The 17,678-nt window shown below is 40.0% G+C and overlaps 1 protein-coding gene across 1 annotated transcript in view; it reads right to left on the reverse strand.

The window, feature by feature from the left end:
- Positions 1-17,678, reverse strand: part of WDFY4 (WDFY family member 4) — a 144,312-nt gene that overhangs the window by 113,501 nt on the left and 13,133 nt on the right. Inside the window, 5 exon segments of the mRNA XM_009320630.1 lie at positions 6,461-6,554; positions 10,957-11,567; positions 14,171-14,361; positions 15,235-15,339; positions 16,959-17,423. Of these exon segments, the coding sequence (XP_009318905.1) occupies positions 6,461-6,554; positions 10,957-11,567; positions 14,171-14,361; positions 15,235-15,339; positions 16,959-17,423 (1,466 nt within the window).

Here is a 17,678-nt window from a genome sequence, read left to right on the forward strand (position 1 = left end):
AGATAGTAGAGCTACTCAGATATTGGGTCTTCTGCATTTTGGAAGGAAGCTTTTGACCTTTGCTTAGAAGTCTTCAAGAAACAGTATTGCAAATGGTGGGTCGAGAAGTGCCTGATCTTTAAATTCATCTTTTTTTTTTTTTTTTTTTTTTTCCAATTGTCAAATCTCTGAGTGTAAAAATCTGGCCCAGAAAAGAAGCCTCTAAGGCCAGAGGTTCAAGTGCAACTGCATGGCTGTTCTCTAGAGCTCTGCACTTGAACAGTGTGCATACATCCATCTGAGTAGCTGCTCAACCATCCACAGTTGAGCTTTCCTGCCACAACACCATGGTAGTGAAGGAAAAGAACAATCGGCTCTCATTCAAAAGAACGGACCACCACTGAGGGCAGGTTATTAGGCATAAACTGCAAGACCAACACAGTAACTCAGAATATATTTAACATTAAGCATGGTGGAGGGTCATATTGACATGGTCTACTCTTCATTCTAAAAGCACTGTTCTTAAACAGAACCGTATCTAGCAATATCATGAAACACTTACTTTATTTTAAACACCTCTCTACATGTTTTGCTGAATTGAAGCTTTACTTCATTATTGCTTCTTAACGGTCTTAAAGAAATATCTCAATTCTCATAAATTATCTTTAGAGCAATTTGTTCCCAATTAGGAATGGAGCCTACCCCATTGACCTAACTAGTTTTTGCACTAAACTAACTATGCATCATAAATTTAAACACAAATCTTACAAATATGAAATGTTCCCCACCCCCGAGAGCTCTTTGGCTTTCTCACATGCTCTTCTAGGAAATATCTATGCAAACTTTTAAAGAAAAGGACAATGGTGGCAGACGTGCAGATTAGGACATTGGGATTTGATTTTACAACATGAATGAGAAGCAACTTCACTGGATTCAGAATAAGCTAGCTTATTAAATGTAAAGAGGAATTCAGCTCTTTTGCATCCAGACCAAACTCAAAACCAGTACAAATTCAGAGCCAACAAGCAATTTATTTTTAAAGTGCTCAGCAACAAAAAGCCCCAATTGCAACACTTAGACAATAATACTAGCACATCCAATGCAACATACATATTGCATTTGTAAACTCAGCTACTATTTTTGATATCTGAGGGGCGAGTTCTTTGGATAACATTTTCTTCTCTCTGAATGACTGTTCATTCTCAGTGACACAAGTTTCAGTGTGCATCTCATTATACACAGAAATCATCCACCAGACTGAACTACACTATTCTTCACAGAGAGGCACTTATTGCTACAGTGTATCAAAGCCTCACTTATAACTTTTTGGATCTTTTAATTACTATTTTTCTCCATTTTTGACTGGATGCAGGAAAGTATCTGCATGTATAAAACCATGTGAAAACAGAGGACACAGGTCTTGACTAAGTGAAACTACTGGTTTACTCCAAAATAAATCCAATAAAAGCATAATGGCATACAAAAAAATTGATTGTTTTCATTAGCTTAACAGCTTTGTCAATACCAGTATTGCCTTGTTTTGAATAAAATGTGCCATTTTCATGGATCTTAGTTCCAGTAAAATGAGATTTTAGTGGAAATATTAATGGTGGCCAGGAAACCAGGCTGTGTGTTTCTATATGTATGGATTGATTTTCCTAACACATATCACTTGCACCATGAATCGGGATATTGAAGGTGCCGTTAGAATGTAGTTGGGCTCACAGCTCTGTCTCAGATTAGAGTCTTAAGGGCAAAATGTCACCTAGCAATTTGCCCAATCTGTTTAAGTAGTTCCCAGATTCTTGCTCCTAAGAGCCCATAGTTTTAAAATTTGGTAGCTGAATTTAATTCACTGTTATTCATCTTCAAAATTATTATTCTATGTTTAAGATGAGCAAGAACTTTGAATCTTTAGCAGTGTGGGTTCATTTCAAAAGGATGTAATTTTCTTAGGTTTAAGAATGATACAGCAATAATTCTGTGTGCAATTCCAAAAAGCAAACTTACTTTTCAATCTCAGGAGCACCTCTCACTTGAAAAGCTAGCAGTCCTTCATAAAAATTATAATTAACTTCCTAACATAACACAGAGATTTAGTTTTACTAATGAAGAAATCAAGGCATCGGAAGTAGCACTTTCAAAAAGTTCCAAGTGACCCAGGATTTTAAATCGTGCTTTCAAAAGAAAAGGTAGACATCCATCAGCTTAAAACCCATTGTCTGTAGGGAGTTTGAGTCACTTCTGAAAATCATCTGTGCAATTTTTTTTTCCTTAAAATGTTATAAAAACCAGATAATTCATAAATTCATCACTGCTCAAATTCCTGATACATAGTTCCCAGCTGCAAGCACTTTTCCATTCTATCACAATATTTTGCTGATTAACTCTCACCCACTGACCTTAACAAACAAAACTTACTTTGCTGACAGTATGTATAACCGCTTTTACAAAGTTACAGAATAACTTGTGTTCATGCACTCCTTGCAAGTAGACAGTGAAAAAAGCACTATGAACTGTGTGAACTGTTTCTACTTTTCCAAAAACATGACCTAGATAGGGCCTAGTTAAATGCCTCACATAAACTATACCATCTCCATCAGGCTTTTCACATTTCCCCTTGTGTGCAAGAGAAGCTACAGAGCTTTCCTCATATGAATACCAGGGCTAATATTGCCTTCTAGAGAAAATATAACAGCAAGTCTTGACCATTTGAAGCCAGGCAACAAAATCTCATTGTAACGTTAAGAATCCTTTTGTTAATTCTGGTGGTCTGACAGACCTCTTGCTCCCCAAATTGCATTTAGTTGCAGTATATTCTTCCCCACAGTATTAGCTGAATGCAGCGTCTCCTCATTTTTCTAAGCTACTTTGCAGTGCTATAATATGATGTTCATCAGACATCTGAGAGGAAGGCAAAGCTGTCTCTGTGTGCCACCTTATAAATGATACGATTGCATGAAAAACAAGACAAAGTGGAAAACGATCTTCAGTATAGTTAGCCAGGGATTCTTGGCGGAGTTCCTACCTCTTCAGTCCAGGGTACATTACCAAGATTTTAGTGCAACTTCAGAGACACTGGCTGCTTTTTAAGGAGAAAGTGAATAGCAAGAGAAACAGGACAAATAAAAGGGCAGGCTGTGGGGTTGGAAGCACAGGAGGAAAATTGCTTGGTCTGTATAAACAGTGAAAGCTTCAGAAGTTGGCTGATCAATGAACAAGCAAACTTCTTACTAAAAGCCCAAAAATAACCTTGGTAAAGAAACATGCAGACAGGCTGTGCATTTTCTTTTAAAAAAAAGGTTGTGCTGTAATCAGAACAGGCTCAGCAAAGAAAAATCCCCCAGGAGACAAGGCTGGAGCAAAGCCTGCAGGAATGTGCTCAGGGGAAAGAGCTGACCTTCAGCTACCAGCCCAGCCTGGAGGACTCACTGCCAGGGTGTTTCTAGTCTCCTTCCTCCTACCAGAGTTCTGGTCCGTTCTCCTTTCCTTTCTCCCAAAGCCTTGGCTGCACAACCCAAAGGGGAATGAAGCTCTGGCCAAATACCCAAAGAATTTCCTTGTGCAGATAATGCAGTGCAGTAATTTAGGAATTCGCTGTGATATTAAGTTACATTAGCAGTGATATTAGTAATGTATGTCTGAAGGCAGACAAATCTCAAATGTCACACAGTCTTCCGTGAGCCATATCTATGTCAGAGACCTTTTCAGTTTAGAAAGAATTTACGTTTTTAACAAGTACAAATACTTGGAAAGTGTTATGCTATTAACATCTACAGTGAGAACAACTAGTTTAGGCTAAATTTAAAATAGGGATAAAGGTCTTTTTAAAAGGTGCAAAGTCCTTATTGATGCACGTTTTAGTTTTAGTGAATATGACAGCAGTTTATCACAGGAGAGACATGGATAAAAATAGAGAGGACAAATCCAGCTGTGGAAACAATAATATTGTTTAACAAAAGTATAGATAATTTACATAACGAATCATGTGAGGATCTTTTTGTCTGTACTCACAAGAAACCTGCCAGGATGATGACAGGTTTCATGCTGTCATCATGCTTTGATTCTCTTCTCAAAAGTTCTTTTCTTTTCCTTATCCAGCCTTGTCAGATCTAGAAGATCTCCTTATCTGACAGCGCAAACGGAAAAGATCGGGCATGACACTCTGCAGTCTTAAAAGCCACCGTTCCAAAATGCCAGACAGGGATGAGATATGTCTGAGGGGAAACTGAATATCCTGAGCCACATATATAGTGGATGTTTACCTGTCTCACTTGTACGTAGTTTTTGAAACATGTGACAATGCTATCTTTCATCACTGAACAGGCAGCATATTAATAAAAGGAAAATCCACCTTGTATTTGGTCAAACTGTATGCAGTTTGATGGGAACTTGCTTAGCACCAGTCCTAGGCATGAACATGAGCAATATCCTCTAAATACAGTTTACTGACTCAAAGACTGTCTCTTGAGGAGTTTTAAGGCTTTTAAGCAAATTTTCATACCCATATGACATTCAAATGATTTTTGATCATACCTAGGAATGGCAGTAATACACAACCACCAATCTATTCTCCTCAGCTTTTAATTGTCATTCTAGACAGTCAGAAGAAATGGCTGAAGTGCAAGACCACCTGTTTTACTGTCTGCTACTGTTTTTTCTATGCTGACAGGCTCAACATTGCTTCAGCCCATCACTGCTTGGGTCTGACAAAGGTCACTGAGAAGCAACAAATTTGGCAGGAAATGGATATTATCTCTGAGGGTCAGAATCAAAGTACATTAATTTTATTGAGTTCTATTAATGTTTCTGTAAAAGCAGTGCTTTCTTATTGCCATTTCTGTGAAAGCAAAGGATTTGCACGTGACCTGAACTGATTCTGAAGATTTTTCCAGATTACTCCTGACCACCTGGGCCTAAAAGATCTATCATAGCACTAAAACAAGCAGAAAGAGACAAGTTACTCTCTGTTCTTCACCATTGCTCCTAAAGAATGTACTATTTGACTCAGTCTTAAACTCAGAGCAAGAAGTCCCTTTAGACTTTTGAATGAAAGTCTGCAGTAAAAAAGCTCCATCCACAAAGAAGTTATTTCATCTCTCATATAGCTGTCAAACACTGTCGCACTAGAAGAAAGATTAGTGCCCTGTTTGGGACAGAATATATCTATTCAAAGGGAAATTCCTTCAGTTATTATCCTTCTACCAAGTAGTTCATCTTCACTAGCCATTAAGGTCCATCTTTTGCATCAGACCTTGCCTGATACCTGTGTTCCAAGCAGCATCTCATTTCACAAGGGTTTATGCAGTAATATATGTTATGATTAAAGGTACTAAAGTCCAGCCTTTTGTGTCACTACCTGGCAGCATTAGTGAGCTGCTCAAACTACGGGACATGAGGTTCCACTCAATCCCTCACCCACTTTTAAATAGAATTAGCCAGAAAAAAATCTGTTTTTCCTTTATCCTTTTTGTGGGTCATTTGATGAAAAACTCTTCAGGACATGCGTTAACTCCTAGCCGGAGTCTGACTCAGGACCCTGCGTAACAGTGGTCTCATTTTACCTAGGGCAATCCTATTCACAACAGCAATACTAAACAAACACTATCGGTAATAATTTCTTGTTGACTAAGAAAAAAGGAGTGAGAAAGGAAGAAAAGATGAACACACTTAAATACGTAACTGAAATTGCTGGAATTTGTGCTCTAGCCCTTCATATTTTTAAGAACACTGCCATCTACTGAGGGTCTGAGAGGCATTCTCTCTCACAGAGCTCAGCCCTAAAGCCAACTCCAATAGTTTCTTGATGACGCTCTCTCTCATCCAATTTACTGTTCTACTTGTTTTTCAGAAATTAATTACTGTAATTAACAAAATTTCACTAGCTGATGGCTTGGTTCCGCTACATACAGTTGGGATGTGCCAGCAGTTAGTTGCACTCCCACCTTCCATAGCTCTGGATGAATAATCTGGTTTTATTTCAATCCCTACATATGTATTTTAACTGTATTCAAGTATTTTAGACCAGATAGCAGATACAATATAGGCAATATGCTTGTTCAGAGTGGGTGTGTGTATGGAAGTTTTGACAAAGCAAAGCAGATTCTAAGCTGCATTGAAAGTTTATGGACCATTTAGTCTGGCCTAAAGAGCCAGACTGTTCTGGTTGCTAGGTCCATTAGCAATATTTTAAACACTTTTCAAGGGACTTCTACACTTGTGCCTTTGCAGTAAGTATTCTGGGACCAAAACCCATGCACTGCGTCAGACAGGTATAGAAACACTTAGTCAAACTGATAGCCAAGAGCCTTTGTTGTTCTTGTATCTGTTGACTCAGTGAAATTTGCGCTGTTCCTCCCTCCAGTGTTCTAGGTAAATTTTAGTACTTCCACATCTGCAAAGAGTAAGCAATTCTTGGAAATGAAGCTACAGAAAAGTAGCAGACACTGTTTAGACGGCACTTTGCTATGTTCAGACTCACCTGAGAGTGTCCCTCTTTGTACAGCTTTGGCAGCAACCTCACCATAACACAGACAGCACCTGGATGTACAATGGCGCAGTCTCCCATTTCCCACCTGCAGGAAAAAGACGCATAAGACTTATCATCATAATTATTATTAACAGCAGCAAAGAGGGTCCAGCAATGTTCCAGCAGAGTAAAGCATTAAATACTCCTAGCAGTAACCAGGCCTAGCATTTGGAACCAAGCAAACAATACAGATGACCTGGAACAGCTGGAAACCTCCTTGGAGTAACAAAGACAGGACATAACCTGCTCATGAGCTCACATCTCAGGGACCTGTACATTCAAAGATGTGCAGCACCCTCTTTAGACAAACTTTGCCTTTGAAGGTACTTGCAGTACAGAGAACAGACAACCAGAGGGATCTCTCTGATGCATCAGCCCAGAACTACTGTTATATTTTCTATTTTCAAGCAGTCTGTAACTTTGAACAGACAATAACTTCAGTACTTTCAAACCATAATAGCAATAAGCAAAGATGAGACGGTCTTGATGAAATCAGTGTGCCACCCTTCCCTTCCAACACCAGAATCTGCCTAAACTAGTAAAAGAAAGTTAAATATCTGTGCTTCCCCACCAGTTTTAATTTTTGCCACATATCACCTTTGTACATTCAGGCACAGGAAGGAACTGAGGCATCAGAGTGACCACAGAGAAGATCTGCTTATGCCATGATGCAGGCTAGAGGTCAGATACATCTCAAAGATGAAGCCACATCACAGTAGTAACCTTTGTTTAGACACTGCAGGCTCATCATGTTCAGAGTATCATCAGCATTTCTGGGTGCACCTCCGAACCAGAGTTGTGATGTGCACAGTCAGAAACATCTGTCCCAAATAGATCTCGTGAGAAAAGAAAAGGCAACATCTAACAGCAGTAATTAGACTGAAAAAATAAGCACAATATGCTTTATGGACTGTATAAAACAAAGGGTACAAGTAAAAGAGTGAGCATAAAAAAAGCTTTTACGAGGTACCTAAAGGAGGGTAAAAAGGCTGTAATTAACGTTAGCCACTTCCAAAAAGGCTCATCTGATACATCAGAGCAGCAAGTAATGTGTAGCACACTGCCACACAGTGACAAATAATTCTTACTGCACCCTCAAGAAAGATACTTTCAAAGAAATTGCTCATTTGCAATATTTTCTGTGTAATGAATCAAAATCAGATCTGGTATAAATACTTACTGCCGCAGTGGCTCCAGTGTGGACACATACATCTGTACTTGACATGAATGTGGGTGAGTTTTTAAATGTCAAACAAGAAAAAAGTACACACTGAAAATACTCTCTTCTCCCATCTCCCCCAAAAAACCCTAACCACCTTTAATGAGAAAAATCCAGGCCCACTAGAATCGATAGGATCAAAATTTCAGCCTGTTTTCCTGCTGCGGCTGCGCTCTCCAGAGCAAGTTCATCTTTAGCCTAAGCCACTGTATTCAAGTGGCAATCCCAAACTTTCAATTTAATTCAAACTTCCATCTCTAGCACTGTAAAAATACATTGCCAGGCAGTGTGTCCAGTTCTCCTAACACACAGCAGTCTTCCTAAAGACTTAGGCACTGAAGAAATATGGTTACCTCCGAACCTCAAAATTTTTCTTTCATATAGAGATTTTTTTTTATAACCCATATGATATGTAATAAAGGTAAAATGTGAACTAACAAAATGTGAATATCAGAAGACAATAATAGAAAGTGATCCTTCAAAAAATAAATAAAATCATGGAATGGTTAAGACATTGCCATAACCGTAAGGAGACATCTTCTTATTTTTGAGCACTGCCTGGCAGGTTTAGCACTCTCCAGGGCTGTTAAGAAGGAAGAACAAAGAAGGAATATCCAGAGTCCCTGACCAGCATCAAACTACACCTCAACTTCCCTGCCAGCACTGCACACTCACTCCCCTCTAAGAATATTGTATAAGCCTTATCTCCAGCCTTCTCTGTCGTTTTCCAAGAGGCCCTCATTTTCTGGCTTGTCTTAGTAAAAAAGCTGTCTCCATGTACCAACTCCTCACTCCTGCAAATACCCCATCACTTGCACTCCTGCCTCAGGGCTATCCAGTCAGCCCCATGATTCCACTCCATCTACTCCACCAATATCATGATGTGAGTCGCAAATTTGCCCTGCACTGGCTGCTACTTAAAAATAAGACAAATAAGAGGGTTTGGGGACAAAATGAGATGCCGCAGAGAACTTGAAGAGCCATTAGCGCAGTGAGTCTGTGGTAACAGCAGCTGCAGCAGCCATTCTGCTAGGGTGGGCACAAAGAGGGGTTTCCCTCCCAAAGAGAGATCAGCCTCAGTTAACACAGCTTGCAGCAAGCTATCTCTAATTACCAGGAGCAAAAGGAAAAACAGAGACCCCATCTGTCACAGAAGGTGTTTCAAACATTAATGCAGGAGCAGGAACACAGAGGGTTCTTTTTCAGATGGGAATGAAAGTGTCAATTCTGGGAATGAAAGTGTCGATTCCCCTGTGGTCCAGCAGCTTGCAGCATCATTGACCACAGGACAGTGTAAGAGGCGAGAATATTATCCAGTTAAAACGCTGATTTTCCTGTGTCTCAGTCACAGGCTCCTGTAGGATCATCTTCCTTCCCTCTCTTCGGGGATGTTAAATACATGTTACAGGATTGGGCATCACAGGCCACTGACTGCACTCAAGTTCCTCCTTTCAAGCTGCATAGCCCCAGGCTGAAGCCTCCTTCAGGAGGAAGTGTGAGCGTGGAGTACAGCTAAGAGGAAGCCACATTAGGGGAACCACAGGCTTGCAGGAATCCTGGGAACTTGATTTTTTATTTTCAGAAAAATTACTGCTGGAAAAGGATACAGGCTGTGTGGCCTGAAGATTGACAGCTTGCCAATACATGTTCCTCTGCTGTGTTTGCATACACTTGTCCTGGACACTTTCCAGCTACCTCTAGCTAATCCGGCTTCCTTTTGTGCCTTCACATCCCAGAACCAAAGCCAAACTGTCCCAAACCAGACACTGTGAACTGAATGGATCCCAATTTACATGATTAATTTCTCCACAAGTGGTATTCATTCAGTTACTGCACAGCCTCACAGCTCAGCAGGCAAAACAACACAAGGACCTAGGGAAGCCTTGCTTTATGTTTCAGATGTAGTAACTTGAGAAAGACAAGCAGAAGACAGAGCCATACCCTTCCCAGCATTGCCACTAATCTACTCTTTCTCCCTTATCTTCCCTGAGCCTCCCTTATACACACACTTACGCTACAGGCTATGGACTTCTCACAACCACCACCATCCATAAGCTCTCTGCACACTGACCCACGTTCTCCCCAATGGGGCTAGGAGGATCTACTTTGAACAGAGTATTCATTCTTCCTGAGCCACCTAGTCCTCTCCCCAGCACTGAGTATCTAACCAGAAGCTTCCAGTGTAATTCGAAAAGTGGTGATAGGGAGCAAACATCTCCATGACTATTTTAAAATCAGTTGCACAAGGAGAAAAGAAATCTACCGCAGGTTTTTCTAGTTGCTTCAAACAAGTACAAATACAACCAAAAATACTTACTCAGCCTGCCTCAGTAGTCAGGGAACAAAAGTTCTGCTGACTTCAGTGACTGCTAGCTACGAGTGGCAGACCTAATGACTTGGTCTTTAAACATGGAAGATGACTGTGGAATAACCTACAATAAAGGGCTGAAGGAATCTCACAGTTATAAACTTAGCCTTTTTAAGCATAACTCCAACGAGAAACTTTTTTGAGAAAAAGACTGAGAGATCCAAGATAAAGCTACAGACACACGAAGGGGCAGAAGATCTCACAAGTTACGAAATGCAAGTTATTCAGAACTGATTCACAGCTGACAGCTACATTGATTTCTGGTGTAGTCTTTCCTTCCTGCAAGTGATATACATTTTGATATAATCCTTCATTAAATGAGGCAGGCAGCATTACTATTCCTTTTGCAATTTTCTCTATTTCAGCTGTATGAGTAAATGAATGAAAGTGTCTTTGTCTGTACACATGTGCCTGGACACACATGCATTTAAAATAACTTAAAATAGTTTTTATTTTTAATGTATCAGGTGACTGGAAACAGCTTTCCACATAATTGAAAGAGCCAAAATTGATCAGGGAAGATTCAAGCAAAGACTAAACACAAGCTTCAAGTCCCAGCAACCCTTTCCTTAGAGCCTAGTCCTGCTTCCACATTGCATGTGTCAGAACCTTCAGCACAAACTTTGCAACTCTCGGGGTTGTGTGTCCCACTGCTCCACTGAACACTTATGCCCCAATGTTTACCATCATTTACCTTTCAAAAAGAGGTGATTTCATCTGTCTGGAGGCCTGGGAGTTGGGACTGTGACACTGATTTGTTTGTTCTAGGCAGGTTACGTCACACCTTACCTCAGTTTATTACCATATAAAATGCAGATACCAGTCTTACTATAATATTTCCTGTAGTAAATAAAGACTTACTTCTCTTCAGGATTTCCCCACAGCCTATAGGCAGAGGCAGGTAGTTTGTTGCCTGGTCTTTTGAAAGCAACAGGATACTCTTCTTGAGCTTGGGGTCCCTCCTGATCATCTCTTGATACCTCCCCCATCTCTGGCTTTCTCTCCTTGAAGTAGCTCTCCAGATGGAGGGTTCCTTTGATCATGTGATCAAGAAAATTCAGAATCCATATGCAGTTCTTTAGCCACATTGGAAAAGGTTCTGAAGAGCAGAAAGCTGCATCCAAGAATTCTGCAAATGTCCTTGTCTTCTCAAGGCTCAAAGGGATTTGCCGTTCTCCTTGTGTCCAGAAGCATCCAAGTGACCCAAGATCCTCTGCCATCTTTTCAAAGAGACCATGCCTCTGGAAGAAGTTGCTGTTGGCAGGGTCCAGGTGCAGGGCTGCTGTTATCCCCTGAAGCGTGTAGAAAACAAGCTCCAATATGCAATTTTGTCCAACTGCTGTCCACAGTCCAGATGGAGGGTCCTGCAATGCACCTTCCATGTCTGAGAGAAGGGACAGGAGTCCATTGAATCCACTGCAGGTTCTGAAAGCTGAATGGCTCTTGGGACTCTCCAGTATCCTCAGGAGTGACTACAAACATTGGGAAGAAAAGAGACAAGAGAAGCACTTAAACCAAGAGACAAAGAAGCTTTAGAATATTTTAAAATTCCAAGTTTGTACCAAAATTCTTTCACTGAATTTCACTCTCTAAAGAAAAAAAAAAGAAGTTGGTCAAAGTAAAGGTCACCACTGCACAACTTTTCTCCTCCTCCCTTCCCCCATATACCCAATGAGTCAAACAACTAAGATTTGAATGCACCCTTAGGAACAACCCATGGAGTCAGCCTGACAAGTAGGGAATAGTGCTCACAGGAATAAGCAAAGAAATCAAGTTTTCTGCATTACATATCCTAGTCAGTTTGGCCAGAGGTAGTTTCAGACCTTTGGCTATTCTTTCATCAGTCTTCTCAGACTCTCTCAAGAAATCTGCCTTTGTCTTAAATAAATGAAAGCAGACATTCAACTGTAAATAACCTCATACAGAAACTGAGAAGAAGGCGCAGCTCTCTAAAGGCAAGTCTTTCTACAGCCCTGAATACACATGGGGAGCCACACTAGACTTTTGCTCAGATGACTGAGCAGACCCTTTCCAAAAAGCAGTGACACAGGATGGCCCAAGGAATACTGCAAGCAGTAGGCTCTCCTCATTAAGAAAGGCAATAATAGTTCCCTTTCTCAGCAGAGTTATTTTTAAAGTTTGCACAACACTTTGGAGGAAAAAAAACCATAAAAAGTCAGATCCCAAGATAACGAAGTCATTAGATTTTATGTAACTTCAGTGGGCTTAAAGCAGGTTATAAGTGAATGCCACTTGACAATATTACACATGCACAAAACCCAACCTATACTACTTGTAAATTTTGAATGCTATGATCTTGCCATTTTAAAACAAATCTAGAAAAGTTATTAAGAGTTCTAGTGGTGGAAGTACAATTAGTGAGAAAAAAGAGCTTGCAAGGAAACAGTCTACTGTATTTGAATGTAATCCAACCCAGGTTTTTGGGATGTTGCACAATTCATTTTGTAAATATGATGTTCCTTCAGGCACCAGGGACCTTTCAGATTTGAGACTGTACCTTTTCACATTGGAAAGGGCTAATTTTACATATAAAGTTTCCCAACAGATATCCAGTGAAAAAGGTTCACTTCACAACCTGCTGAAGAGGAACAGTTTCTAACATAAATATATCTCCCTGTTACAGGATCTAGGACTTGTGAGAAAGGGTTACCAGAACTGGAGGGGGAGGGGGAACTCTATTACTGTCATTCAATTTTGTATGATAATGTATCAAACCAGGCAGAGACTTCTGAACAGGGAGTAAATTTAATAACTCAGAGTTGAAGTTATCAGGATGGCTTTAACACATTTCAGAGAAGGTCAACAGTAACCACATTTCCTCCAGCTCTAACTCAGTTAGAATTTAATCGCCTATGAGTTGCTATTCCTCTGTCTTGAATCTATAAAACTGATGTCTGCTGGAAACCCCCTAACTCAGTTAACGTTAACAGAATTTATTTCACATTCCATTATTTGTTATTCCTCATAATTGCCCACGTGCCACGCTGGAATACGGCAGTGCTAATTGCATTTGGGCCTAGGCTTTAACAGCTAAATATATATTAGCAGATCAATCTGAATTTGTGTGTAACACAATCACAGTCCCAATGGATGTAGATAATAAATTCATTTGCTTACATTATGCTTTAATACAGTTATCATTTGTCAAAATTAGACACCGAAGCTGCATTTATTTTCATATCAGTTTGGACACCATACTCAACTTTTCCACAAATATTGCTAAAGTTTACTCTTTCAAAACAAAGCTATAAACTTTGTCACATTTTTGGTTTTTTAAAGTAACATGGTTCTTTTATCACAGAAGCAGCTGCTATATTGTGCTGAAAGGTGAATTCAGTTCACGCTTGGTAGAGAAGGTAGAATGAAACTTTAAATCAGTGCTTACAACACTGCTGCTTTTCAAATTGATGCCTGTGATCTAAACCAAAATAAAGCACACATTCTTTCCCCTGCTTCATTGCTTATGGATCAGACTCTCTATAAACACAATAGAGGCTATGAATAGTTCTAATTTCTTCCTCCAAACATTCATAAGACTCCTTTTTCCATCATCTCACATCTCTTTTTCCATGACACCAGTGTATGCGAGAGATGACAAAATTAAGGACAGCAAAGTTTCAACCTTGGAAACTTATCAGAATCAAGGTGTTCATCTCATGCCTACCCTGCCCCTTCCAATCTTACTCCTTTACCTCTTGTCACATCCTCCCTCCACATCTCCTCCACTTTTATTCACATTTGTTTCTCCTTTCTCTGTCACGTTACATAGAACTGCTCATGCAACTGTGCCCTTTGCCATTTCCATTTCTCCGTCCTGCATTACTATTTAAGTCTTCAAAATACTTCACAATCTGATACTGAGTGAAGGTGTTGACCCACACACACATCGCTAAAAATCAAAGCGCCCAATTTACCAGGATCGAAAACTAGCGCATGGCTCTTTTTTCTTCTGCACTTACCTTCTTGGAAAAAACACAGTGCTAGGGATAAGATTTGCCACAAGCCAAGCACTTTCCAAGAAAACAACCACCAAGTGGGAAGCCACATTAATTACCTTCAGCAGATCTAGTTTCAGATGTAGCTCCCCTTGAGTAGAAGAACAGAGGGCCCCAATAATAATGCTCATATATTCTTCATAGTTGATGACCGATAGCTGCTCCAAGATGCTGAGAGTAGCACTCCTGTAGCACTCATCATCCAAAAATATCTTGATATATGGCACCATTCCATAATCCTTCAGAACAACTGGGGACAAATATGGTATCATTTGTTACTTAAACTATCCTTTACTTGTAGTTTTCACAGGCAGATTTTCAGTGTTGGTGTGAAGTGCCGCATTTCTACAAATACAGCAGGAGAGGCAAGAAGAGCTGGTTAAGCTACAGATGACACAAACTGAATGGCACAAGAACAACTAGGGATAAAATGACTGGATGACCATGGTTTCTAATCATCAGAGATTACAGCTTCCCAATACAATAATGAATGAAAAGATGCCTTATTAGTTTTCAGCTTAAACATCTCTTCAGTTTATGAAGGCGACTGTTTGATAGTTTGTGACAATATATTTGCATTGTGTAAGATGCTGCAAACATGATGATTCTAGGATTCAAAAGTGAATTAAGTGAGTGGATTCCAGTATTCAGAAGAGTTCGCGTCTGTATTACTATGTTCCACAAGATTCCCCACACATGCACCTCTTAGGTATGCCAATACTAAATGTATGAATGTTACTCAGCATACGTCTGATCCCATCAAGATTTCAAAAAACAGATACCATGGAAGAAAATCTGGATGAACAAACAATACACAAAACTCACACACACAGTTTTGTTTTCCACAAGGTAAGTTTGTGTTTTCTATGTAAACACTTCAGGAGTATCCACATGGATGAGGGAAGCAGGGTGACTACTGGGATAAGGCTCATTATGCAGGATGAGAATATCTTTGCCACATTTCTTCCTGGTGTAATACTGTTATCCCTACACTTCTAGATTTTGTCCTCCACTTCTCACTGAAGCACAAAAGTCGGAAAATTTGTTGGTGCTCCTTAAGAGGCATCATGGCCACTTACCACTAAATTTCACAGAGGCAATGCAGTCATACGTCATTTCTTACCAGTGTTCCTCACAGACCCCACTGTAAGGGCAGCCACCATCTTCAGCATCACAGCATTTAATTCCTTCTCAGTGCCTTCTTCCAGGCCAGGCGGATGGGTTCCAGCTGTCAGTATATTAAAATTCATAATACAATTTATACAAGACATGGTTAACTGTAGATAAAATATATTAAACCAAAAAGGAAAAGCAGTTCTCCAGCAAATTCTAGTTTTCTCTTAAATATTACTTACAGGCTACTTGAACCCTAAAATGAGCAACAAAATACAGACATGGCATTGTCTAGTCATCAGGGTCTAGTCTGGGTTTGGGAAACACAGGTCTGATTCTATGCTCTGCAGTCCAGCTCTCCTGCATAACTATAGGCAATACTGATAACAGTGGTGTTTCCACTTCCCAACTGATGTAGAGTTACCTGTTTAGTGATACCTGGTAGGAACACACACAAATAAAAGAACATTACAGATTATGAGCTATGAAGCACTAAAATATTCTAGCAACAGGGAGTAAATACCTAAACTAAAAGTGAAGAGCAGAAACCCCCTGCATGTTCAAAGGCAAACATTTCCAGGATCAGACAGTGTAAGGTAGGTTATTTTTAGATCTAAAAGTCTTGAAGTTTGCAGGCTAAATTTTTGGAAACCAAAAGAGGGGAGTAGTGATCACTTCACACAGTGTCTTCCCACCTGTCCCTCTTCATCTGTGTGTCTAAATTTACAAATTACATAGCCATTCAATCACTCCTTCTGTAAAATTTAGATCACCAAGTGATCTAAAGCAGTGAAATTAATGCAAAGACAGAAGAAAGCCCCTATGCTTGCTTTATGAGAAAGCTCGTAACCAGAAGGTAAGTTTTCAAGAACCTTGGTATTCATCTTGACAACCCTTATCTAAGTACTCTTGTACAAAACTCTAGTTCTCTGATATCAAGAACGCAAATCTAAGTGTCCTTGCAGGTAATGGATGTCTGCACTTTGGAACTTCTGTTGCAATTCACATTCCTTCTGTTGCTTGGAATAAATGTGTATAAATAATTCAATTGTGCTTGCTGCATCAGAAGCTATACCTAGTACTTTGGGTCCCTCCTCCTTTACTAAATGACTATTGCACTGAAATTTAAAGACATTTCCCAATTCATACAACACAGAAAATGTTCATCATGCATTTTTCTTTCAAAACTTTTCTTATAAACTTTTAAATATGTGAGTCTGTCCCCTAAGTCAGCTGTACCCCACAGTTACCACACCAGGACTATTACCTTCCTGTTTTCATCATAGGAGATAACTATATCAGATGACAATGGATGGTAGTAATTGCGGGTAATACATGGCCAAAATTCAAGAAACTGCTTTCCATCATCAGTCCTCAGGATTAAGTGTTTCAGAGGAACTAAGCACTGTGGAAAACTCTTTCTTCCTCTACTCTCAAGCTGGCATTCTAGAGAACCCCAAATTGAGACCTGTTTAAAAGTGTGGGCTGAATGGTACTGTCCAGAATAATTCATCATACACTGGTGAAGAATAGCCCAGAACTGTTCAGGCTAGTGAACAGAATGATAAACAGCTAAGATTTCAGAGAGGACCCAGCTTAGTATGTCATAAACTTAGGCCAGTTGGTTTGCAGACAAAATCTAGCCACTCAGTAAAGAAAATTTATAAATTGACTGTAGAAAGAGATTCATTTATTCCTATTGATCTGCCTACTTCAACAGTCTTTGTGAACAACACTAAGTTGTACCTGACTTCCTCAGGATCTTGGCTTGCTTCCTCAAAAGTGCCAGCAGTAGGCCTAAGAGCCCAGAGTCACGGAATATGTCACTGAATAACAGGTCCTTCCTGGTCATGCTGAGAAGGCACCGGAGAGCTGTCAAGGTGCAGAATGGCACTACGTTTTCCTTTATCAAATACTGAACCTTCTTCAAAATTTCATGGGGGACATAGGACAGGTCTAGCACTATGGACTCCACAAGTCTGAAGAACTGGACTTGAACTGGGTGTGGTTTGAAATGGATAATGTCAGTAAACTGGTTGATAGGTTGTAGTGTCCATTCCAGAAGAAAGAAGTTCACTGTGTCCCAGGCCCATATGGTACCAATTGCTGCCAAGATTCTTCCGCATAGGTGCTGATCATTACTTTTCTGGAAAATGGACTGCAACACCTGAAAAGCCTGGAGGTTTTTCACTGTCATTCCTGTGGGATAAAACCAGGTGAGATCATTTTTACATCAATGTTATTTAAGACTGCAAGCACCATAACTATGAAGTTAAATCATGACTGAGAGTGGAAATAGGAGCTGCAGACACGAGGGATGTGATTGGGAGGCATGTTCTCAACCTTGGATGAGACTCTACAGCTGACATGGTCAGTTCAGTTTGATGCAGGTAGTATTCAGGCTCCTGCAGTGTTAGGCACATAGATCAGAAGATGCCATCTCATACTCCTTCC

Source organism: Pygoscelis adeliae, unplaced genomic scaffold (assembly GCF_000699105.1).
Source record: "Pygoscelis adeliae isolate BGI_AS28 unplaced genomic scaffold, ASM69910v1 Scaffold190, whole genome shotgun sequence".
Classification (NCBI taxonomy): Eukaryota; Metazoa; Chordata; class Aves; order Sphenisciformes; family Spheniscidae; genus Pygoscelis; species Pygoscelis adeliae.